This window comes from Anomaloglossus baeobatrachus, chromosome 1, assembly GCF_048569485.1.
Source record: "Anomaloglossus baeobatrachus isolate aAnoBae1 chromosome 1, aAnoBae1.hap1, whole genome shotgun sequence".
NCBI classification, from domain to species: domain Eukaryota; kingdom Metazoa; phylum Chordata; class Amphibia; order Anura; family Aromobatidae; genus Anomaloglossus; species Anomaloglossus baeobatrachus.
This window is the reverse complement of record NC_134353.1, coordinates 653,471,323-653,497,885: the sequence shown is the minus strand read 5'-3', so window position 1 is coordinate 653,497,885 and position 26,563 is coordinate 653,471,323. Positions and strand designations below refer to the sequence as shown.

Below are 26,563 nucleotides of genomic sequence, written 5' to 3'. Positions count from 1 at the left end.
TAGCAGCGATGTTGCTAGTGATGTTGCTTAGTGTGACATCCAGCAACAACCTGGCCCCTGCTGTGAGGTCGTTGGTTGTTGCTGAATGTCCTGGGCCATTTTTTAGTTGTTGCTGTCCCGCTGTGAAGCACAGATCGCTGTGTGTGATAGCGAGACAGCAACAACTAAATGTGCAGGCAGCAGGAGCAGGCTTCTGCGGAGGCTGGTAACCACAGTAAACATCAGGTAACCAAGAAGCCCTGTCCTTGGTTACCCGATATTTACCTTCGTTACCAGCCTCCGCCGCTCTCACTGTCAGTGCCGGCTCCTGCTCTGTGCACATGTAGCTGCAGGACACATCGGGTTAATTAACCCGATGTGTGCTGTAACTAGGAGAGCAAGGAGCCAGCGCTAAGCGGTGTGCGCTGCTCTCTGCTCTGTGCACATGTAGCTGCAGCACACATCGGGTTAATTAACCCGATGTGTGCTGTAACTAGGAGAGCAGGGAGCCAGCGCTAAGCGGTGTGCGCTGCTCCCTGCTCTCTGCACGTGTAGCTGCGTGCGCTGGTAACCAAGGTAAATATCGGGTTGGTTACCCGATATTTACCTTAGTTACCAAGCGCAGCATCTTCCACGCGGTGCTGGGGGCTGGTCACTGGTTGCTGGTGAGCTCACCAGCAACTCGTGTAGCGACGCTCCAGCGATCCCTGCCAGGTCAGGTTGCTGGTGGGATTGCTGGAGCGTCGCAGTGTGACATCTCACCAGCAACCTCCTAGCAACTTACCAGCGATCCCTATCGTTGTTGATCGCTGGTTTAGTGTGACTGGACCTTAAACCTCAGTGGAGGAAAAAGTCTGTGGATTACAGTACTTATACATGTGCAATTAGATTCTAACAGGGAAACTACAGTGAAACTAAATTGGTATGAGAATCAAATAGAAAAAAGTCCAGCTTCAACAGAGGGATATCAATTTTACTTTTATTTTCCTTTTGGCACAAGTATACAGCACATTGCAGTCAAGATAATAACCTGACCGACGTCAGAGACGCGTTTCAAGTGACAACGCACTCTTAATCATCGATCATGATTAATAGTGTGTTGTCACTTGAAATGCGTTGCTGACGTCGGTCATGTTATTATCTTGACTGCAATGTGCTGTATACTTGTGCCAAAAGGAAAATAAAAGAAAAGAACAATTGATATTCCTCTGTTGAAGCTGGACTTTTTTCTATTTGGATCTTGCTTGAGGCGTGGCAGCACCTTGTTCGGGCTCCAGAGGGTTGCTGAGATTGATCGACACTGTGAGCTGAACCTGTTTATTTGCTATTTTATGAGAATCATATGACGCCAGCATATTTACATTGTTGTGCGAACATTTCCCTATGAAACATACTTTTTAATAGAATATGCTATTCATAGCTATAGTGACCCTGACAGCAGGATTAAGGGGTACTTCTCACATAGCGAGATCGCTAGCGAGAATGCTGCTGAGTCACGGTTTTTGTGACGCACCAGTGACCTCATCAGCGATCTCGCTGTGAGTGACACTGAGCAGCGATCTGGCCCCTGCTGTGAAATCGCTGCTCGTTACACACAGTGCTGGTTCATTTTTTGGACGTTGCTCTACCGCTGTGAAGCACACATCACTGTGTTTGACAGCGAGAGAGCAACGATCTGAATGTGCAGGGAGCAGGAGCCGGCGTCTGGCAGCCTGCGGTAAGCTGTAACCAAGGTAAATATCGGGTAACCAAGCGAAGCCCTTTGCTTGGTTACCCGATATTTACCTTGGTTACTAGCATCCGCCGCTCTCACGCTGTCAGTGCCGGCTCCCTGCTCCAGTAGCCGGAGTACACATCGGGTAAATAAGCAAAGCGGTTTGCATATTAACTCGATGTGTACTCTGGCTAGGAGTGCAGGGAGCCAGCGCTAAGCGGTGTGCGCTGGTAACCAAGGTAAATATCGGGTAACCAAGCGCTTGGTTATCCGATATTTACCTTAGTTACCAAGCGCAGCGTCGCTGCTGGCTGGGGGCTGGTCGCTGGTGAGATCTGCCTGATTGACAGCTCACCAGCGACCATGTAGCTGATATAGTTTTAACGATCCGCATAATCTATATACTATACCCTATTGTTGTAAATGTATGATTTGCATAGAATATATCATCTAAATCTAGCTGTATTTTGATAGGTAGAAATTTACAAAATAATACTAAAAACATAAAAACCCCACTATATTATAGTTCATTTCATCTAATTTGACATTTTTACTAACTAGAAGCAAAAGCTGTATGTTGATTGCATGTGCAGCGTTTGTATATTCTCTCACCGGGGTAAGACAGCCCAATTTGTCCGTAGAAGCTTTGTACTTCTTCTGCTTTTCTGTCCACAGTTATATGCTGGAAGACAAACATTATTTATGAGTCATCCATCAATCTCATAATGAGGGCGACATTACAAGGACACTGTGGATCCTTCAGGCTGTGATGTGCACATATTCCTTGTGATTATCACTGACTATCTTCTCCCACATCAATCTCAGGACACAGAGGGGCTCTTAATCTATTTCCTTTATAAAATAAACAAACACACATACAATGAGGCCATTCCCATTACAATGAACATGGTTTTTGATCATATTTTTTTTAATGATTTCTAAAGTGTTAATAGTTTATTTTTAGCAATTAACAAAATACAAAAGAGAAATGTTAAACAACAATTGGTGAGACCACCCATATCCTTCAAAACACCATCAATTCTTCTAAGTACATTTGCACACAGCTTTTGAAGGAAATCAACAGGGAGGCTGTTCTAAACATCTTGAAAAATTAACCACGGATCTTCAGTAGATGTAGGCTTGCGCAAATCCTTCTCTTCATGTAATCAAAACAAACTCGAAGTGGGACAGGGAATAATTGCCTGATCACTGGGGTCTTACTGCTGGGACCCCCACAGATTTTGTGAACCAGATTTCTGAAGAGCCCTGTGTGAAAGCTGAAGTGATTGATCCTGCACACTGCAGCTCCATTCATTAATAATGGAACCACTCGCTGGAGATAGGCAATATCAGCTATGTCTCTGGTCTCTCATCAAGCACATTTCAGGTGTCATTAGTAGAGCTGAGCGGACAGATGGAAGTTCGGGTTCAGCTGGACCTTATATAAAGTTCTTTTCTGGACCCGGACTTGACCCGAATTTCATAGGAAATCACTAATTGGCAGTTTGGCTCTCTGCCCACATGCAGCCAGCCATAAAGAGAACACTTGCATGGAAGGGAGGGTGAGTTTTTTTTTCATTTTTTTCCATTTGTGCACACTATATAAGATAACACTGATTTTTGCCCCAATGTGAGCCATTCAAACATTGCATTGACTCGCACTGGGCTGAGCACCGAGCACAACAATGCTCGCTTGAGTGATTTGAATACATAATAGTCTCACACACTCCGGCATTCAAAAAAGAATAAGATTTCTCGTGAAAAAATACGTTTTTTATTGGTAACAAAAGAATCTTGAAGTCATCAACGACTGACAGTTTCAACAAACGTTTCGGCTTATTACATCATAAGTCTTTTTCAATGAACTGTCTAATAATACAAACAAAAATAAAATGGTATTAGATAAAAATTCATGCATAATGTCAGTGGCAAGAAATAAGAAATTTTTTGATAGGAAGTGTTAGTGTAAACAAGAAAAAGAGGAAGAATCTCAGTACTTATGTAGAAAATGAGCAACTAAATAGTGAATCATTATGAAATTATAAAAATTATAACAAAATTATAAAAATGAAAGAAACGGTATCATTATAAATTTAACAGGACTAGTGGGATAGGAAACGTACCTGTTGGCAACTCTTTGGTAATTTGATATATTCTACTTTTTCTCGTTTACACTAACACTTCCTATCAATAAATTGTTTTTTTTCTGTAAAGTTAGTGTTCGGTACGAACACTGAACTTTAAAGTTCGGGTCCACTCATCTCTAGTCATTGATCAACAATACAAAATGAGCTGCCAGCAGCGGATTTTGATGATTTGTGTACTCAAGTGCAAACAGTTTGGCAGAACATTCTTCAAACAACCATTAATAGCCTCATTGATAACATGAAAAAGCGTATAAGTGAGTATTTCTGCATATGGCGCTCATACTCGATACAGAATAAATTGAGATGTTTTGGAAATTTTATTTCCCTTATTTCATCATTTGCATATCATTAAAGGGGTTGTCTGGGAATTTTATATTGATGGTCTATCCTTAAGATATGTCATCAATATCTAATTGGTGTGGGTGCGACACCTGGTACCCCTCCTGATAAGCTGCTCTCTGTGCTGGGACAGTTACGGAGTGGAACTACGAAGCTCTGTTAACTGAACAGTTACCAGTGGTCAGATACTGCACATCCATCTCCATTTGACTCAATATAGGGCATAAGAGCAGAAACCAGCCGCAGCCACTATGCAGTTGACGGAGCTTTGTAGTTCTGTTCTACAACTGAACACATCGGGAACTTGCCAGAATAGCTGATTGGATGGAAGGTACCCCTGCCAATCAGATATTGACAAACTATCAATATAAGGGTCCCAACAATCCCTTTAATATGTTTATCAACCCTTTGATTTTCATAATTTCACAATTTTGCCTTCTTGGTGTTGAAATGTCAAAGTTGATGAATATATCTAGACAGATAGCAATATTTGCTATTCAGAACAGCAGGGAAGCTGATACCATATTGGTAATCACATATCTAAATAGAGTTTTTGATAAATTAACAGAGGAGGTTATCTCAATGACCTTTATTTAAAGTGTATGTATATGTTTGCTCATTTCTTTTATATATTGGAATCCTTGAAAATCTCTATAGATTTGTGAAGTGACTGCTCAAACCAGTGAAGTGATCAACATTCTAAATTATAATATATACACACACTATTACCATACACAAGTCATAGTTGATCAGAAATTGATAGATTTCTTGAATTCAACAGCGATTGTCCCAATAATTTTTGGGAGATATTCACTCAATATAAACATTTAAAGCACTGTGCTTTCGCGTAACTCAAGATATGCTGACATGCCCACCTTACGCAAACATATGCCAAATAAGTGCCCTTTTCACACAAGTTACACCTTTATACTTTTTTTTTTTAAACATGCAAGGCTATGTGCGCACGTGTGCGTAATTCATGCAGTTACGCTGCGCTTTGTAGCGTAACTGCATGCGTCCTGCGTCCCCTGCACAGTCTATGGAGATTGTGCAGGGGCCGTGCGCACGTGGCATATTAGAACGCAGCGCTTCGGCTGCTGCCCGAATCGCTGCATTCTAAGAAGTGACATGTCACTTCTTCCGTGCGCTTTGCCGGCAGCCCCTGCTCTGTCTATGGCAGGAGCTGCAGGTAGAGCGCACGTTCTCGCGGCACCATACGCTTCAGAACGCAGCTTTTCAGCTGCGCTCTGAAGTGCACCTTTTCGGTGCGGTACAGAGCGCGCACGTGCGCACATAGCCTTAGACATGAATATCCACATTTCCACAAAATAAGCCACAACAAAACTGCACAGTTTGTTGCAATTTTTGGTGCTGTGAATCTTTAAAGCAATTTTGCAGAACAACAGTCCCAGTGTAAATCTACCCCAAATGTTTTTTCCAAGGAGATACTCAATATTGCCTATACATTGCCTATATATCTTGTAGCATATCAAGAGTACTTGCCAAAGAAAATCTGAGGAATACAATTTTCATATAACTTAGAAATATATTTGTCACTGATACAATTATGGAACATGGGAGTAAAACATTATATAGTTTCTTTCTTAAATAAGTCACTCAAGACTCACGTCAGCATCTTGCATCCTCTGAATGAAATTACTGCAGAGACTTGATAACGGTTGTGCCTCTGGACTGCGGAGAACTTTGAGAAATTCAGAAAAATCACCTCGTGCCAGCGAGAGAAGGCAAGACCGGGAAAAGTGTAATACAGAGCCTGCAGAGCAAGCAAAATATTGCATTATTATAATTATTAATACTATAGCGCTACTTATACCATGGCGCTTTACATGTGAAAAAGGTGCAGACAAGTACAATAATTGTGAACAATTCAAGGCACAGACAGGTACAGGGGGAGAGAGGGCCCTGCCCGCGAGGGCTCACAGTCTAAAGGGAAGGGGTGAAGATACAGTAGGTGAGGGTAGAGAGGGTTGCATGATTTAGAATAATCCTAATTGTAACGAATAGTATAATTCCTTAAAAACTGCCCGTATTTATTGGAATCAAGCACAGCCTTTCTAAACAAGTTTTATATGCACCAAAATGCAAAAAAATTTTGCTTACCCGTCACAGGTTGGTATAGGCTTGAGGTAGATCGCTCCATTTTGACATTATTGCCGGTGACATCTGGAAACGTGTCATTTCTATTTAACTGCTGTGGAGTCGAACTCATGTCAGGTTTAACGTGCAGATTTCCTGAATGATGTCTAAAACTGAAGAAAGGATCAGATGATGTAAAAAGGTGATGATTCTGGTTAATAAAAAGCCCATAGCTTCCAGGTCATAATGTAGCGTTCTCAGATGTTCTCCAAACAAAGAGGTAACCCCTGACTGCGGGAGTAACCATTTCCACCTGAAATGGTATTATTTGAAAAGATCTTGGGGGTCAGAGCTGTATGAGCACCTAATCTTATGTCATTAATGCTGCATAATTACAGGAAAATGCAGAACAAGTTTATACGGTATGTCAGAAAAGAACATCACTGGGTGAGCCCTACAATAGGACTGCAGGTACACTTTAATAACAGGGTTCACATATAGCTAGGTCCTTCTATTACTACCAATCTTAAGATAATGCATATGTAGCAAGGGTGATCTACTGGAAAGTTACAGATGACGTGATGTATAACTAAATGTCCTGGAATAGGTTTGCTTTTTAATGATCATATGTCATGTCCCTTGGATACTTACACAATGCGAGTGCCTAACTTTTGTAAATCAGTAGTATATAAAAACAAATATCAGTAAAATATGTCACCAAAGAATCAGGTGATTGTTCACCTTTCATCTCTGTATAATAAGGGATTTCATACAAATTCACCAGGCAGAGATCATCCAGGGAAACGATAAAGCTCTGTGAAAACTACTGTTCCCGGAAGAATACTTCTGCTTTTTATGTCACTTTTTATTGCTTTGCTCAGAAAATGGGATCTATTTACAGAGGATGTAAATACAGAAAATCAAATAGATTACAACATATTCCACAGCTTAATCTATACATTCAATTTTTCAAGCACTTAGCCTTTTTGGTGTGTTTAGATATGCCAATTTCAGCCTGTCATTGCAACATTATGGAGCGCCCTTCGACTACATATAAAAGTAATTCGGTAGTTGTTACTGGCCTGTTTATACAAGTGACAGACAATAATTGGACCAAACGACTGCGAATACGATCTGACCCTATACAGTATCATGTTATTGGCAGCACTTTCCCAGTTTACACGGAATGATGTGCAGGGGATAACAATTAATTTATCTTTTTGCTGACACAGAAGATAACTTGACGAGTGATCATTTTCATTATTGGATTGTTGACACAGGTAGATATGCGTGTATAATTATATATCTCACACACACACACACACACACACACACACACACACACACACACACAGACCAAAAGTTTGGAGACACCTTCTCATTCAAAGAGTCTTTTTTATTTTTATGACTCTGAAAATTGTAGATTCACATTGAAGACGTCAAAACTATGAATTAACACATGTGGAATGAAATACTTAACAAAAAGAATGGTTTTCCAACAGTCTTGAAGGAGTTCCCAGAGATGCTTAGCACTTGTTCGCCCTTTTGCCTTCACTCTGCGGTCCAGCTCACCCCAAACCATCTCGATTGGGTTCAGGTCTGGTGACTGTGGAGGCCAGGTCATCTGGCGTAGCACCACATTACTCTCCTTCTAAGTCAAATATCCCTTACACAGCCTGGAGGTGTGTTTGGGGTCATTGTCCTGTTGAAAAATAAATGATGGTCCAACTAAACGCAAATCGGATGGAATAGCATGCCGCTGCAACATGCTGTGGTAGCCATGCTGGTTCAGTATGCCTTCAATTTTGAATAAATCCCCAACAGTGTCACCAGCAAAGCACCATCACACCTCCTCCTCCATGCTTCACGGTGGGAACCAGGCATATAAATAAATTAAATAAATCTTTATTTTTATATAGCGCTAACATATTCCGCAGCGCTTTACATGCATCAGGAACACTGTCCCCATTGGGGCTCACAATCTAAATTCCCTATCTGTATGTTTTTGGAGTGTGGGAGGAAACCGGAGTACCCGGAGGAAACCCACGCAAACACGGGGAGAACATACAAACCCCTTGCAGATAGTGATTCAAACCCAGGACCCCAGCGCTGCAAGACTGCAATGCTAACCACTGAGCCACCGTGCTGCCAGGCATGTAGAGTCCATCCGTTCACCTTTTCTGCATCGCACAAAGACACGGTGGTTGGATCCAAAGATATCAAATTTGGACTCATCAGACCAAAGCACAGATTTCCACTGGTCTAATGTCCATTCCTTGTGTTCTTTTGCCCAAACAAGTCTCTTCTGCTTGTTGCCTGTCATTAGCAGTTGTTTCCTATCAGCTATTTTACCATGAAGACCTGCTACACCATGTCTCCTCTTAACAGTTGTTGTAAAAGATGTGTCTACTGCTAGAACTCTGTGTGGCATTGACTTGGTCTCTAATCTGAGCTGCTGTTAACCCGCGATTTCTGAGACTGGTGACTCGAATAAACTTATCCTCAGCAGTAGAGGTGACTCTTGGGCTATGTGCGAACGTGTGCGCTCTGCACCGCACCTAAAAGGTGCGCTTCAGAGCGCAGCTGAAAAGCTCCGTTCTGAAGCGCATGGTGCCGGCAGAGAACGTGCGCTCTGCATGCAGCTCCTGCCATAGACAGAGCAGGGGCTGCCGGCAAAGCGCACGGAAGAAGTGACATGTCACTTCTTAGAACGCGCGCTGCGGGCAGCAGCCGAAGCACTGCGCTCTAAGACGCCACGTTCGCACGGCCCCTGCACAATCTCCATAGATTATGCAGGGGACGCAGGACGCATGCAGTTACGCTGCGCTACAAAGCGCAGCGTAACTGCATGTAATTACGCAACGAGCGCACATAGCCTTGGTCTTCCTTTCCTCGGGCAGTCCTCATGTGAGCCAGTTTCTTTGTAGCGTTTGATGGTTTTTGCCACTGCACTTGGGGACACTTTCAAAGTTTTCCCAATTTTTCGGACTGACTGAACTTAGCTGCTTTTTTCTTGCTATAATACAAATTTTAAGAGTGTATTCAGTAGGACTATCAGCTGTGTATCCACCAGACTTCTGCACAACATAACTGAAGGTCCCCACCCCATTTATAAGACAAGAAATCCCACTTATTAAACCTGACAGGCCACACCTGTGAAGTGAAAACCATTTCCGGTGACTACCTCTTGAAGCTCATCAAGAGAATGCCGAGAGTGTGCAAAGCAGTAATCAAAGCAAAAGGTGGCTACTTTGAAGAACCTAGAATATAAGACCTATTTTTAGTTGTTTCACACTTTTTTTTGTTAAGTATTTCATTCCACATGTGTTAATTCATCGTTTTGATGCCTTCAATGTGAATCTACAATTTTCAGAGTCATGAAAATAAAGAAAACTCTTTGAATGAGAAGAAACATTTGGTCTGTACTATTATAATATTATATTATATATATATATATATATATATATATATATATATATATATATATATATATATATATATATATATATATATATATATATATATATATATATATATATATATATATATATATATATATATATATATATATATATATATATATTATATATATATATTATATACACACACACATACAACTACCGTACAAAAGTTTGGGGTCACCCAGACAATTTTGTCTTTTCCATGAAAAATCATACTTTTATTTATCAAGTGAGTTCCATAATGAATAGAAAATATAGTCCAGACAATGATTAGGTTAGAAGTAATGATTTTTACATTAAATAATAATTTTCTCCTTCAAACTTTGTTCTCGTCACAGAATGCTCCCTTTGCAGCATTTTCAGCTTTGCAGACCTTTGGCATTCTAGCTGTTAATTTGCTGAGGTAATCTGGAGATATTCACCCCATGGTTCCAGAAGTCCCCCACAAGTTGGATTGGCTTGATGGGCACTTTTTGCGTACCATACAGTCAAGCTTCTCCCACAACAGCTCAATAGGGTTGAGATCTGGTGACTGGGCTGGCCACTCCATTACAGATAGAATACCAGCTGCCTGCTTCTTCCCTATATACCGTAGTTCATGCATAATTTGAAGGTATGCTTTGGGTCATTGTCATGTTGTAGGATGAAATTGGCTCCAATCAAGCGCTGTCCACAGGTATGGCATGACGTAGCAAAAAGGAGTGATAGCCTTCCTTATTCAAAATCCCTTTTACCTTGTACAAATCTCCCACTTTACCAGCACCAAAGCAACTTTAGATCATAACATTACCTCCACCATGCTTTACAGATGGCGTCAGGCACTCTTTCAGCATCTTTTCAGTTGTTCTGCGTCTCAACTGTTCTTCTGTGTGATCCAAACACCTCAAGCTTCGATTCGGTTGTCCATAATACTTTTTTCCAATCTTCCTCTGTCCAATGTCTGTGAGTTTTTTTACTATATTAATCTTTTCCTTTTATTAGCCAGTCTCAGATATCGTTTTTTCTTTGCCACTCTGCCCTGAAGGCCAGAATCCCGGAGTCGCCTCTTCACTGTAGACGTTGACACTAGCGTTTTGCGGGTACTATTTAATGAAGCTGCCATTTGAGGACCTGTGAGGCGTCGATTTCTCAAACTAGAGACTCTAATGTACTTGGCTTGTTGCTCAGTTGTGCAGCGGGGCCTGCCACTTCTCTTTCTACTCTGGTTAGAGCCAGTTTGTGCTCTCCTCTGAAGGGACTAGTACACACCGTTGTATGAAATCTTCAGTTTCTTGGCAATTTCTCGGATGTAATGTCCTTCATTTCTAAGAACAAGAATAGACTGTCGAGTTTCACATGAAAGTTCTTTTTTTCTGGCCATTTTGAGAGTTTAATGGAACCAACAAGTGTAATGCTCCAGATTCTCAAGAAGCTCATAGGAAGGTCAGTTTTATAGCTTCTCTAATCAGAAAAACTATTTTCAACTGTGCTAACATACTTGCACAAGGGTTTTCAATGGATTTCTAAACATACATTAGACTTCTAACACAGTTAGCACACACAATGTACCATTAGAACCCTGGAGTGGTGGTTGTTGGAAATGGGCCTCTATACACCTTTGTAGATAGTGTATTAAAAACCAGACGTTTGCACCTGGAATAGTCATTTACCACATTAACAATGTATGGAGTGTATTTCTGTTTAATTTTATGTTAGCTTTATTGAAAGAAAAAAAAAAAATGTGCTATTCTTTCAAAAATAAGGAAATATCTAAGTGACTCTAAACTTTTGAACTGTAGTATACAGTGTGTCCACCCATATCCTGTCCACCGCCATTAACTTGAGAATGGCGGCAGCTATAGGCATAGAAGTGGTGTCTAGGTATAGTAAAGTATCCATGCGTTACGCAATGAAACCACGTATAGCGCCACCTGGTGGAAAACAACGGAGGTAGCATTTTTATTTCGAAAACGGAATGAGATAGAGAAAAAAAAGTGAATCACAAAGTTGTAGGGCATCATCAATTCAATACGAATCGACATTTCAAACTTCACAAGGCTGCGGACGTGAAGCGATACCTCATGGTGACCTTCCTACAAGTCATTGGTTATGGTCGCTGCGTGTAGTGGCCTCCACGCTCACATGACCTGACCTCATTGGACTGCCTTCTGTGAGGTCACATCAAACAGCAGGTGTATGCGACCCCTCCACCAACATTGCAGGATCTACGACGATGTATCACAGATGCTTGTGCAAACGCGTCACCTACCATATTGCATAACGTGCAGCAAGATACAGTATGCTGTCCAGAGTCCAGATGTGCATTGCAGCTGACGGTGGCCACTTTGAGCAAAGTTAAATGAGCGCCATATGCGTGAACAGCATTCAGTGTTTTGGGGGGGGGTCATGAGTTTCATATCATAGCATTTCTGTATGCAAGGTGTCGATTCGTATTGAATTGATGATGCCCTACAATTTTGTAATTCCCTTTTTTTCCCTCTATCTCATTGAGTTTGAGATAAAAATGCTAACTCCGATGTTTTCCACCAGGTGGCGCTATAGGTGGTTTCATTGTGTAGCGCATGGCTACTTTACTATACCTAGACACCACTTGTATGCCTATAGCTGCCGCCGTTCTCAAGTTAATGGGTGGACACACTATGTGTGTGTGTGTATACTAATCTATCTATCTATATATACACACACACCTTATTCTGTCTGTCCGTCTTGCTCCAAAATGACCGTCGCATTGGCCGCTCGGCCCCGCCCCCCGCATGCATTGGCCGCTTGGCTCGGCCACGTCCACCGCATTGGCCGCTCAGTCCCACCCCCGACACATGTTGGATGCTCAGCCCCGCCCTCGGCACACATTGGCACTCGGCTGCTCGGCCCCACCCCCCGCACACTTTGGGCACCAATACACCTCCCCCCCAGGACTACTCCTCCTATTATAGTCCTCTCTCCCCAGGACTACTCATCCTATTATAGTCCTCTCCCCCCAGGACTACTCATCCTATTATAGTCCTCTCCCCCCAGGACTACTCATCCTATTATAGTCCTCTCTCCCCAGGACTACTCATCCTATTATAGTCCTCTCCCCCCAGGACTACTCATCCTATTATAGTCCTCTCCCCCCAGGACTACTCATCCTATTATAGTCCTCTCCCCCCAGGACTACTCATCCTATTATACTCCTCTCAACCCAGGGCTACTCCTTCTATTAGACGCCTCACCTCCAGGACTACTCCTCCTATTATACTCCTCTCCCCCCACCCCAGGACTACTCCTCCTATTATACTCCTCTCCCCCCACCCCAGGACTCCTCCTCCTATTATACTCTTCTCTCCCCAGGACTACTCCTCCTATTATACTCCTCTCTCCCCAGGACTACTCCTCCTATTATACTCCTCTCCCCCCAGGACTACTCCTCCTATTATACTCCTCTCCCCCCAGGACTACTCCTCCTATTATACTCCTCTCTCCCCAGGACTACTCCTCCTATTATACTCCTCTCTCCCCAGGACTACTCCTCCTATTATACTCCTCTCTCCCCAGGACTACTCCTCCTATTATACTCCTCTCTCCCCAGGACTACTCCTCCTATTATACTCCTCACCTCCAGGACTACCCCTCCTATTAGACGCCTCTTCCCCCAGGACTACTCCTCCTACTAGACGCCTCTCCCCCCAGGACTACACCTCCTACTAGACGCCTCTCCCCCCAGGACTACACCTCCTACTAGACGCCTCTCCCCCCAGGACTACTCCTCCTATTAGACCCCCCTCCCCCCCACCCCAGGACTACTACTCCTATTATACTCTTCTCCCCCCAGGACTACTCCCCCTATTATCCTCCTCTCCCACCAGGACAACTCCTCCTATTATACTCCTCACCTCCAGGACTACTCCTATTATACTCCTCTCCCCCCAGGACTACTCCTCCTATTATACTCCCCTCTCCCCCCAGGACTACTCCTCCTATTATACTCCTCTCCCCCCAGGCCTACTCCTCCTGTTATACTCCTCTCCCCCCAGGACTACTCCTCCTATTATAGTCCTCTCTGAGGGGTGTGCAGCGTGGGGGGATGAAGCACGATGGGGGGTGCGCAGCATAGAGGGGATGAAGCAAGATGGGGGGTGTAGCATGATGGGGGTGAGCACCATGGAGGATGGAGCACGATGGGGATGAGCAGCATGGAGGATGGAGCACGATGGGGATGAGCAGCATGGAGGATGGAGCACGATGGGGGTGAGCAGCATGGGGGATGGAGCACAATGGGGGGTTCACAGCATGGGGGATGGAGCACGATGGGGGTGCACACCTCTCCCAACACACCACACACACACTAGGAACCACAAACACCGCTCTACACAGACACCCACACACACAGACAACGCCGCACACACCCAACACCCAAACACTATGGCACACACCGCGCAACACACACACTGCACAAAACATACCTCCCCACAAAACACACACGCACCCCACACCCACACCCCTACACAAAACGCGCAACACACACAGCACCAGACACACAAAACTCTGCAGACACATAGTGCTCCACAAACAACGCTCCACAAACAACGCAACACACAAACAACACCGCTCTCACACCCCCCACCCAGACAACACCCAGAACTTTTACAGCGCCCTACACAAACACTTGGCAACTACACACAACAACATCTATATATATAACAAAAATCATACATTAACTTACACAGTAAATTCTAGAATTCCCGATGCGTTAGAATCGGGCCACCTTCTAGTATATACGTATATAAGGATAGACTTTGCAAACCATTGTCTGATCACTCGTGTAAAGTATGTATGGTAAGGACTTCATCGTCATTTCTATAAGGTTGATCTCCGAAATGCCACTGATTAACTGCTAGGCAGAAATGTTGTATATCTACTGATTACGCTGCCGATGAGATCAATAAGGAACAGCTCTAAAGGGTGCTTTACAAGCTGCGACATGGCTACCGATATATCGTCGGGGTCACGTTAGTGACGCACATCCGGCGCCGGTAGCGACATCGCAGCGTGCGACACCAAGGAGCAACGATCGTAAAATCGTCCAAAAACCGTGATCGTTGACACGTCGCTCCTTTCCTTAATATCGTTGCTGCTACAGGTACGATGTTGTTTGTCTTTCCTTCGGCAGCACACATCGCTTTGTGTGACACCGCAGGAACGACAAACATCTCCTTACCTGCGTCCACCGGCAATGCGGAAGGAAGTAGGTGGGCGGGATGTTAAGTCCCACTCATCTCCCCCCTCCGCTTCTATTGGACGGCCGCTTAGTGACATTGCGGTGACGCCGAACGCACCTCCCCCTTGAAGGAGGGATTGTTCGGCGGTCACAGCGACGTCGCTGAACAGGTATGTGTGTGTGACGCTGCCGTAGCGATAATGTTCGCTACGGCAGGGATCACCAAATGTCGCACGTACGACAGAGGCGGGTGCTATGGCGCACGACATCGCTAGCAATTGCTAGCGATGTCGCAGCGTGTAAAGCACCCTTAAGTTTTTATATGTTGCTCTTTTTTTTTCCTACACTGGCCAATTATCATGAATGCCCTTGATTTTACAGTATTAGACATAGCAGAGAGCTGCTGCACAGTACTCTGGAGGAACTGCAGTGTTGGTGTCATTCTGAAGAATAGAATACGTCCGAATCGGATGGCCGGACCGGTCCATCAGGCCACTGGGCTTGCGAACTGCCTCTTACCTACCAGTATCCCAAGTGCCTCCCTTCATTAGTTGGACTGGTGTGACATCACCTTGTGGCTAATAAAAAAAAAATAAATCAGATGTCAGGTAAGAGGCAGTTTTCAACACTCCCAATCAAGCGGTCACAGATTACTGATGTGACCGATGGACCGGGTTCTGTTCTACCAATACCCATTGATTTAAATGGATGGCATGGAACACTTAAATCTTCCTGTACTAGAAATTAATACCATCCGAATGTGGTAATGATTCCTATTGGCAGCAAAGACCGTTCGCAAAGAATCTCTTCACTATGATTCAGTATAACCAAAGATCACCAACCCAATTGGCCTCAGTGGGTGTGTTGCTTTTGTTAGGACTGGTAAATGAATCAGCTCAGAGAAAAGGTTCCTAAATGAAAAAAACCACAATTTATTGGTTCAATTTGGGACGAATATATGTATTAAATTGCTCAGGGCTAAAGGAGCTTTTATCTAGCAAAACAACATCTATTACATTAAGATTAAAATGCCAATAGACATTCATTAGGCGGATCATAATGACATCGCATGAAATCAGCAAACAGAGAAAAAAGGAGACGAGCATACACAAATGTGACAAACCCATGAGCGACCGGCTGCTCATATTTACTTGGTTTCTCCTGATGAACAGTGATTTGATTGTGTAGATTCCACCTACCCGTCGGTAAGAGGCTGGGCCTGCTGCCTCTGCTGGATCCAACACCTGGAACAATACCCGTGCCATGCTGGATTACCATAGAATCCACAGTCCTTCCTGCACATCTCTGCTTGGTAGAGAAATCCTTGAAGTTGGAATGATGCATTGTCAGTGGGAATGTGTGGGAGAGTCGGATCTTCTTGTAATGGTATGGCTTTATCCGCTGGCGATGCAAAACTCATAATCTACAAGGAAGATAAAAATAAAGCCCAATGAGTGCCTGATCAATATCTGCCATCTAATATAATGGGAGCGGATCTGCAGTACCGAGCAGCTGTCACATCGTGTGATGGAGCTGTTGGGTTCCTCTCCATGCACCAAATACATTCAGCCACTGTCAGAGGTGGGGGTAACAGCGGATTACTGGAGGCCTCACCAATCTGACATATGTCCGAAAACCCCATTAAGCCATTTACAATCATGTGCTATTTATTAGTCTAATGTGAAGGTTTCATGTAAAATTCTAAGAATATTAGGAACCAAACCACAATGCCATCATAGTTTTTGAGTAATCCAGACAAATCCTGATGGCTGCCATTGGTGTCCAGGTCTATAGCATTTTACGGTAAAAACGCTGTTGCAAACTGCGAGATTCATACCATTGATAATATTGGAATGGAAAGTGAAAATCACTAATGTGATAAAATATTAAAGGGAATCGGTCACCAGGTTTTTACCACCTAATCTGAGAGCAGCATAACGTAGGGGCAGAGATCCTAATTCCAGTGATATGTCACTTACTGGGTTGCTTAGTGTAGTTTTTTTTATAAAATCACTGTATAATCAACAGTAGATATTAGAGGACTACTTGGCGTGCTGCCAGGTAGTCCAGCATATTCATGAGCTCTGTATCTGCGTGATCTGCAGCAGAGAACATTGATTTTATTAAAATGACAGCAAACAGCTCAGTAAGTGACACATCGCTGGAATCACATTCTCTGTCTCTACATTATGCTGCTCTCAGAAGCGGCAGCAAAAACCCAGTGACAGATTTCCTTAAGGCCACCAATGACATTAGATTAACCCAACAACGACCAAGAACTGTAACTTTATGGTGATTGGACTGCGGCTATTTCCACGCCATTGTAAATTTTCTCGAAGAGGCAAAAGATCATGCAATCCCTATCAAGAAGCAGGTCTGGTTGTAAGACATAGCCTGGAACCCTAGGCAAGACAGAAGCGGATATTTGTAGGCTGCAAAGCAATCAGTAAGCACTGTGCTCTGAACTAAAGCATCAGCACTGAAGGCTTCTGTCGAGTTGTAGCAGGCCCTGTCTGTGGCTTATGTCACTGTAGTGGGCAAATTTCCCCTGTAACTGGGGATTACCTATAGATGTTCCACTTCTAGTCGAAAAAATGAGCATTAAGGCCCATTCAGGCCTGGTAACAAAAGAGTTAAAGTCTGTAGAACCGCCAACCATCTATTGTGAATCTAAATCTCCCCCGACAGATGACTGACGTTGAGAGAAGGATCATACATTGATATAGGTAGAGAGAGCTATTTAAGGTTTATGGGCAAGTATAGGGGCTACTAAGCTATCCATGGTAGGTGACAGCATTCAGCCTTATGCTCTTTTTATGGTATATTACCGTACAATAGACTTATTGCAGAAAGTTCTGAACATCATTTTATACATTTGGAGTTTTTTGCAACATGTGCAAGGATTTCTGCAAGGTTGAGTCCTCTCCAATAAATCTCTTTTGTTTCATTGGGGGACACAGCACGGTCCTGTGTCCCCCAATGAAGACTTAGAGAAAGAGAATTTACGGTGAGTACACAAAAATCCTTCTTTTGCATGTGTAAATATAACCTTCCTGTAAAGATTTCTTAAAAGGGTTGTCCACAACCATCTTCATATTGGAAGAGTGTATCCAGTATGGTGATGGAAAAAAAAAAATAAATGCTCACACGCCTACTGCTCCATCACCGTTCCTCTGATGCGGCTGCACAGGTCCTCCGCCTGTCTCCTACCTGATTCTTCATATTCACACATGATCACTGCACCAAATCACTCACTACATCTTGTTTTAGTCACACAGATGTGACTGCTGAAGCAAACATTGACTGCAGCAGTAAAGTGTTGGTGCCTAGTGATGAACGAGCACTACAATGCTCAGTACTCTTTAAGATCAGTTGAATGTTGGGATGGGTGCGACACGGAGCACAATAGAAGTCAATGGGGAATTTGAGCATTTTTCTGGGAAATCTTCTGGAAAATTGCTTGAGTCCTCCATTGACTTCCATTATACTCGGTATACAAGCTGCGCCCATCCGAGTGTCCAACTTCACGTTACAAGTACCGAGCACCCGAGCATGGTAGTGCTCGCCCATCACTAGTGGTGACTGCAGTGGTCACTAAATGACCGCAGAGGCTATGTGATTTATGTGCCAGAAGAGTCACCTGGAAGACTGGCTTGGGAGTCCTCACTGGTACAAGGGGAATGGCAGAGGATTGGTCGCTGAATAATTTATTTATTTTTTTACTCACCACCGTGATGTGCATATTTTTTACAATAAAAGATAGTTATGGACAACCCCTTCAACATTTGCAACGCCTCATTTTTGAGCTAAACCATCACTAAACATATAATGCTGTTGGACAAAAGAATGCAGTCACCTATGTTTTTACAACTTTAGGAACTTATCCTGTTTGGCCAGCTGAACTACACCCATCCTCCAGTGAAATCTCCAAGATGCTGCTTTAGGCCTCCTTCACATTTCATATATGTGTAGTATACGTTTTTTCTGTAACTATTATAACCTATGGTGCTCTTTCCTCCACTGCGTTTTTACATGCACACTGTGTCTGCAAAACACACAGAGACGAGTCTTTTTTTTCCGATAGCACACATGACTATGGCCAAAACAAGTCTATGGATCAGTAAAAACAAAACAAGTACAGTACACGGATGGACCATTTTTTTCACGTACGTATTTAAACATGGACGTGTAACGGAAGCTATAACTGGTGTCAATACAGGCCATACTGAAAAGCTGGGCACAAACACAAAGTCAGCATGGGGGATTACACACATATCATCTGCCCATGTGATTGAAAGAAGAGTATCAACCATTCCATGGTAAATAGCACTTCCATAACAGTAGGGACATTGTATGGTCGAATGACTTCTCGTCTCAGGATTGTCGCATTGGGGCACTTGACATAACGCGAACCCAATGGCCATCAATACTCCAAACCTGCCGTACGGTTGGTCAAAACAATTTCATTGGAAGTCTCATGCATCTGGCTTTTTTTTAACAGGTAAATGGCACAAAGTTGGGGGGGTGAGGATGACGGGGGGGGGGGCGTGAGGATGACGGGGGGGGGGGCGTGAGGATGACGGGGGGAGGGCGTGAGGATGACGGGGGGGGGGGGCGTGAGGATGACGGGGGGGGGGGGCGTGAGGATGACGGGGGGGGGGGGCGTGAGGATGACGAGGGGGGGCGAGGATGACGAGGGGGGGCGAGGATGACGAGGGGGGGGCGAGGATGACGAGGGGGGGGCGAGGATGACGAGGGGGGGCGAGGATGACGAGGGGGGGCGAGGATGACGAGGGGGGGGCGAGGATGACGAGGGGGGGGCGAGGATGACGAGGGGGGGCGAGGATGACGAGGGGGGGCGAGGATGACGAGGGGGGGCGAGGATGACGAGGGGGGGCGAGGATGACGAGGGGGGGCGAGGATGACGAGGGGGGGCGAGGATGACGAGGGGGGCGAGGATGACGAGGGGGGGCGAGGATGACGAGGGGGGGCGAGGATGACGAGGGGGGGCGAGGATGACGAGGGGGGGGCGAGGATGACGAGGGGGGGCGAGGATGACGAGGGGGGGCGAGGATGACGAGGGGGGGCGAGGATGACGAGGGGGGGCGAGGATGACGAGGGGGGGCGAGGATGACGAGGGGGGGCGAGGATGACGAGGGGGGGCGAGGATGACGAGGGGGGGCGAGGATGACGAGGGGGGGCGAGGATGACGAGGGGGGGCGAGGATGACGAGGGGGGGCGAGGATGACGAGGGGGGGCGAGGATGACGAGGGGGGGGCGAGGATGACGAGGGGGGGGCGAGGATGACGAGGGGGGGCGAGGATGACGAGGGGGGGCGAGGATGACGAGGGGGGGCGAGGATGACGAGGGGGGGCGAGGATGACGAGGGGGGGCGAGGATGACGAGGGGGGGCGAGGATGACGAGGGGGGGCGAGGATGACGAGGGGGGGCGAGGATGACGAGGGGGGGCGAGGATGACGAGGGGGGGGCGAGGATGACGAGGGGGGGGGCGAGGATGACGGGGGGGGGGGCGAGGATGACGGGGGGGGTGAGGTGAGGATGACGGGGGGGGTGAGGTGAGGATGACGGGGGGGGGGGTGAGGTGAGGATGACGGGGGGGGGGGTGAGGTGAGAATGACGGGGGGGGGGGTGAGGTGAGGATGACGGGGGGGTGAGGATGACGGGGGGGTGAGGATGACGGGGGGGTGAGGATGACGGGGGGGTGAGGATGACGGGGGGGTGAGGATGACGGGGGGGTGAGGATGACGGGGGGGTGAGGATGACGGGGGGGGTGAGGATGACGGGGGGGTGAGGATGACGGGGGGGGTGAGGATGACGGGGGGGTGAGGATGACGGGGGGGTGAGGATGACGGGGGGGTGAGGATGACGGGGGGGTGAGGATGACGGGGGGGTGAGGATGACGGGGGGGTGAGGATGACGGGGGGGGTGAGGATGACGGGGGGGTGAGGATGACGGGGGGGTGAGGATGACGGGGGGGTGAGGATGACGGGGGGGTGAGGATGACGGGGGGGGTGAGGATGACGGGGGGGGGGGGTGAGGATGACGGGGGGGGGGGTGAGGATGACGGGGGGGGGGGTGAGGATGACGGGGGGGGGGGTGAGGATGACGGGGGGGGGGGTGAGGATGACGGGGGGGGGGTGAGGATGACGGGGGGGGGGTGAGGATGACGGGGGGGGGGTGAGGATGACGGGGGGGGGGGGTGAGGATGACGGGGGGGTGAGGATGACAGGGGGGGCGAGGATGACGAGGGGGGGCGAGGATGACGGGGGGGGGGGTGAGGTGAGGATGACGGGGGGGGGTGAGGTGAGGATGACGGGGGGGGGGGGTGAGGTGAGGATGACGGGGGGGGGGTGAGGTGAGGATGACGGGGGGGGTGAGGATGATGAGGGGGGGGCGAGGATGACGAGGGAGGGGGCGAGGATGACGGGGGGAGGGGGCGAGGATGACGGGGGGAGGGGGCGAGGATGACGGGGGGAGGGGGCGAGGATGACGGGGGGAGGGGGCGAGGATGACGGGGGGAGGGGGCGAGGATGACGGGGGGAGGGGGCGAGGATGACGGGGGGAGGGGGCGAGGATGACGGGGGGAGGGGGCGAGGATGACGAGGGGGGGGCGAGGATGACGAGGGGGGGCGAGGATGACGAGGGGGGGGCGAGGATGACGAGGGGGGGGCGAGGATGACGAGGGGGGGCGAGGATGACGAGGGGGGGCGAGGATGACGAGGGGGGGGGCGAGGATGACGGGGGGGGGCGAGGATGACGGGGGGGGGGCGAGGATGACGGGGGGGGCGAGGATGACGGGGGGGGCGAGGATGACGGGGGGGGCGAGGTGAGGATGACGGGGGAGGGTGAGGTGAGGATGACGGGGGGGGTGAGGATGACGGGGGGGGTGAGGATGACGGGGGGGGTGAGGATGACGGGGGGGGTGAGGATGACGGGGGGGGTGAGGATGACGGGGGGTGAGGATGACGGGGGGGGTGAGGATGACGGGGGGGGTGAGGATGACAGGGGGGGCGAGGATGACAGGGGGGGCGTGGTGAGGATGACAGGGGGGCAAGGTGAGAATGACGGGGGAGGGTGAGGTGAGAATGACGGGGGGGGGTGAGGATGACGGGGGGGTGAGGATGACAGGGGGGGTGAGGATGACAGGGGGGGTGAGGATGACAGGGGGGGTGAGGATGACAGGGGGGGTGAGGATGACAGGGGGGGTGAGGATGACAGGGGGGGTGAGGATGACAGGGGGGGTGAGGATGACAGGGGGGGTGAGGATGACAGGGGGGGTGAGGATGACAGGGGGGGTGAGGATGACAGGGGGGGGTGAGGATGACAGGGGGGTGAGGATGACAGGGGGGGTGAGGATGACAGGGGGGGGTGAGGATGACAGGGGGGGGTGAGGATGACAGGGGGGGGTGAGGATGACAGGGGGGGGTGAGGATGACAGGGGGGGGTGAGGATGACAGGGGGGGGTGAGGATGACAGGGGGGGGTGAGGATGACAGGGGGGGGTGAGGATGACAGGGGGGGGTGAGGATGACAGGGGGGGGGTGAGGATGACAGGGGGGGGGGTGAGGATGACAGGGGGGGGGGGTGAGGATGACAGGGGGGGGGGTGAGGATGACAGGGGGGGGGGTGAGGATGACAGGGGGGGGGGTGAGGATGACAGGGGGGGGGGTGAGGATGACAGGGGGGGGGGGTGAGGATGACAGGGGGGGGGGGTGAGGATGACAGGGGGGGGGGGTGAGGATGACAGGGGGGGGGGTGAGGATGACAGGGGGGGGGTGAGGATGACAGGGGGGGGGGTGAGGATGACAGGGGGGGGTGAGGATGACAGGGGGGGGTGAGGATGACAGGGGGGGGTGAGGATGACAGGGGGGGGGGTGAGGATGACAGGGGGGGGTGAGGATGACAGGGGGGGTGAGGATGACAGGGGGGGTGAGGATGACAGGGGGGGGTGAGGATGACAGGGGGGGGTGAGGATGACAGGGGGGGGTGAGGATGACAGGGGGGGGTGAGGATGACAGGGGGGGGGTGAGGATGACAGGGGGGGGTGAGGATGACAGGGGGGGGTGAGGATGACAGGGGGGGTGAGGATGACAGGGGGGGGTGAGGATGACAGGGGGGGGTGAGGATGACAGGGGGGGGTGAGGATGACAGGGGGGGGTGAGGATGACAGGGGGGGGTGAGGATGACAGGGGGGGTGAGGATGACAGGGGGGGTGAGGATGACAGGGGGGGTGAGGATGACAGGGGGGGGGGTGAGGATGACAGGGGGGGGGGTGAGGATGACAGGGGGGGGGGTGAGGATGACAGGGGGGGGGGTGAGGATGACAGGGGGGGGGTGAGGATGACAGGGGGGGGGGGTGAGGATGACAGGGGGGGGGGGTGAGGATGACAGGGGGGGTGAGGATGACAGGGGGGGGTGAGGATGACAGGGGGGGTGAGGATGACAGGGGGGGTGAGGATGACAGGGGGGGTGAGGATGACAGGGGGGGTGAGGATGACAGGGGGGGTGAGGATGACAGGGGGGGTGAGGATGACAGGGGGGGTGAGGATGACAGGGGGGGTGAGGATGACAGGGGGGGGTGAGGATGACAGGGGGGGGTGAGGATGACAGGGGGGGGTGAGGATGACAGGGGGGGGTGAGGATGACAGGGGGGGTGAGGATGACAGGGGGGGTGAGGATGACAGGGGGGGGTGAGGATGACAGGGGGGGGTGAGGATGACAGGGGGGGGTGAGGATGACAGGGGGGGGGTGAGAATGACAGGGGGGGGGTGAGGATGACAGGGGGGGGTGAGAATGACAGGGGGGGTGAGGATGATGGGGGGGGGGGTGAGGATGACAGGGGGGGTGAGGATGACAGGGGGGGGTGAGGATGACAGGGGGGGGTGAGGATGACAGGGGGGGTGAGGATGACAGGGGGGGGTGAGGATGACAGGGGGGGGTGAGAATGACAGGGGGGGGGTGAGAATGACAGGGGGGGTGAGAATGACAGGGGGGGGTGAGAATGACAGGGGGGGGGTGAGAATGACAGGGGGGGTGAGGATGACAGGGGGGGGTGAGAATGACAGGGGGGGTGAGGATGACAGGGGGGGTGAGGATGACAGGGGGGGTGAGAATGACAGGGGGGGTGAGGATGATGGGGGGGGTTACAAAACTCATGAGTCTGGTAGTAATCATGAAGCCTTACTCTTCATTCAGACATAAATGATTTTTCTTGTCTGACAAAAACTGGCCGATTTTCTGCAGTGTTTGGTCCAGGTTTCAATGGTATGTTCACACAGCGCATTTTTTCAGCTTTTTTTTCCTGCACCAAAACCTCATCTTTTGGTGGGAAATAACCTGCATTTTTGCCATGTTTTTTTTGCCGTGGTTTTGCACTTCATCATTGATTTGTATGGATGAAAAAACGCAAACTCGGTGAAAGAAATGACATGCTTATTCTTTCAAAAACACAGTAAAAACCAAAAGGAGGTTGGCACTTCAGACAGGAAAAAAAACAAATTAACAGCTGTTGTGTGTATATATGAGATTTCTGGAATCCAAAGGCTTTGCTGGGACTGTGAAGCATGGATTTGCATAAAACCAAGGGGAAAACGCCCTGTGTGAACATACCCATGGTGTTTTCTCAGGTTTTCTGGAGTACAAGGTTTCTAAAACATCTATCAAACATTAACTGGAAAGCAAATGGATGGCAGCTGAGCACTGTCCGGCTTTTAGCACAGTCCCATAGACTTGCATCAGTGAGTCAGATCTAAATCACGTAGAACAGACGTGCGGACGGCCCATCAGATCAGACGTGCGGACGGCCCCGCAGACCAGACGTGCGGACGGCCCCGCAGACCAGACGTGCGGACGGCCCCGCAGACCAGACGTGCGGACGGCCCCGCAGACCAGACGTGCGGACGGCCCCGCAGACCAGACGTGCGGACGGCCCCGCAGACCAGACGTGCGGACGGCCCCGCAGACCAGACGTGCGGACGGCCCCGCAGACCAGACGTGCGGACAACCCATCAGATCAGACGTGCGGACAACCCATCAGATCAGACGTGCGGACAACCCATCAGATCAGACGTGCGGACAACCCATCAGATCAGACGTGCGGACAACCCATCAGATCAGACGTGCGGACAACCCATCAGATCAGACGTGCGGACAACCCATCAGATCAGACGTGCGGACGGCCCCGCAGACCAGACGTGCGGACGGCCCCGCAGACCAGACGTGCGGACGGCCCCGCAGACCAGACGTGCGGACGGCCCCGCAGACCAGACGTGCGGACGGCCCCGTAAAACAGACCTGCGGACGGCCCCGCAGACCAGACCTGCGGACGGCCCCGTAAAACAGACCTGCGGACGGCCATATAGCACGTGCACCTATTAGGCTATGTTCAGAAGTTGTGGTTTTTTTCTCATACGTTGCATACTAATAAAAAGCTGCCCTTTACAGTACAAGCAAAAGTGATGAGATTCCAGAAATCCCATGTACATGTGTACACACACACACACACACACCACACACACCGGCTTTTTTTCCTGACTGAAGTGGAAACCTGCTCCGTTTTCTATAGAAGCAGCCCGTCCATTCTTTCAGGGTTTTGCTGCTTTTTTCCACAATTAAATCAATGAGGGAAAAAACGCAGCGGAGTTTTTGCTTTTGTGATGAGTGAAACTAACCTTATTTAAACATGTACTGTAGACAAATAACGCGGCATAACCTGCTTTTTGGAAGCAGCTTTTTTACTACCAAGAGAGCAGTTTTTACTGTAAAAAATAAAGCAGCAAAACAGCGAAGTGTGAACATAGTCTAACTGAAAAACTGCCATCTGAAGGAGCCCTGACAGCAGCCATCAGCGGGTACGAAGCTCTGAGGGACCAGATTCCAGGACTGTGTGATCACTCCATGCATCAGTAACAGCAGTGTGACCATTGGAAGGAACGCACCGCTGCTGATATGTCCGACCATCCCTCACATACACACAGCCCACCCTCCACCAAATACCATGCGATCGCTGCAGCGCCTGGCACCAGGACGTCACATGCCCCAGGATCAGCTGATCACCCTATTCCGGGTCAGCAGCTGCCAAAAGCCCGGAAGAGGTACACCGGAAGCGTCAGCCTGTTACTATGGAGACCCTAGTCACGCCCTAAATCGCTAACTGGATGAAAAGTAAAGTGTGCTGCGCTAGGGGGCGCTAGAGGAATGTGCCTGACTGTATCTGTATAGTCTTACATGCCGGGTTATTCCGGTGCTATAGTGTGCCCCTAGCATCTATCTAGTAGTGGTGTCGTCCGCTGTTTCTCACCAGAACCGAAACCGCCATTTTTGTAGCTTTGGCAGGGCCCGTTACTTAGAAGCACGTGACCAGAATTGGCGCGCACCAGGACGCTGCCCTCACGGCGGCACTGACAGGGCTGCTCAGAGGATTTTTCTCCTCAGTGTGGTGGTGCACACCTTGGTGAGGTGGTTAGGATAGAGAGGGCTGACCTGAGGAAAGTAAAGCCAGGCAGAAAATAAGGATTATTTTATCTTCTATTTTGACCGTCTTCAATTGTGTTGTGTGGTAACAAGTGGTAAAATTTGTGGTGCAGCTGCACCGTGAGGTAAAGAAACGA

The 26,563-nt window shown here is 48.9% G+C and overlaps 1 protein-coding gene across 5 annotated transcripts in view; it reads right to left on the bottom strand.

Moving 5' to 3' along the window:
- Positions 1–26,309, bottom strand: part of LOC142247062 (rab5 GDP/GTP exchange factor-like) — a 41,834-nt gene extending 15,525 nt beyond the window's left edge. For 2 of the 5 annotated variants that reach the window (XM_075319936.1, XM_075319940.1), the window contains exons 1-5: positions 26,181–26,230; positions 16,134–16,357; positions 6,301–6,449; positions 5,808–5,953; positions 2,306–2,375 (exon numbers count right to left, since the gene is read on the bottom strand). In XM_075319936.1, the coding sequence (XP_075176051.1) occupies positions 2,306–2,375; positions 5,808–5,953; positions 6,301–6,449; positions 16,134–16,357; positions 26,181–26,219 (628 nt within the window). In that variant the 5' untranslated portion in view covers positions 26,220–26,230. Of the gene's footprint in view, positions 1–2,305; positions 2,376–5,807; positions 5,954–6,300; positions 6,450–16,133; positions 16,358–25,624; positions 25,855–25,949; positions 26,037–26,180; positions 26,231–26,253 lie in introns of those variants that run through there. The other 3 variants (XM_075319937.1, XM_075319938.1, XM_075319939.1) reach the window with 3 other exon arrangements.
- Positions 26,310–26,563: the final 254 nt, after the last annotated feature.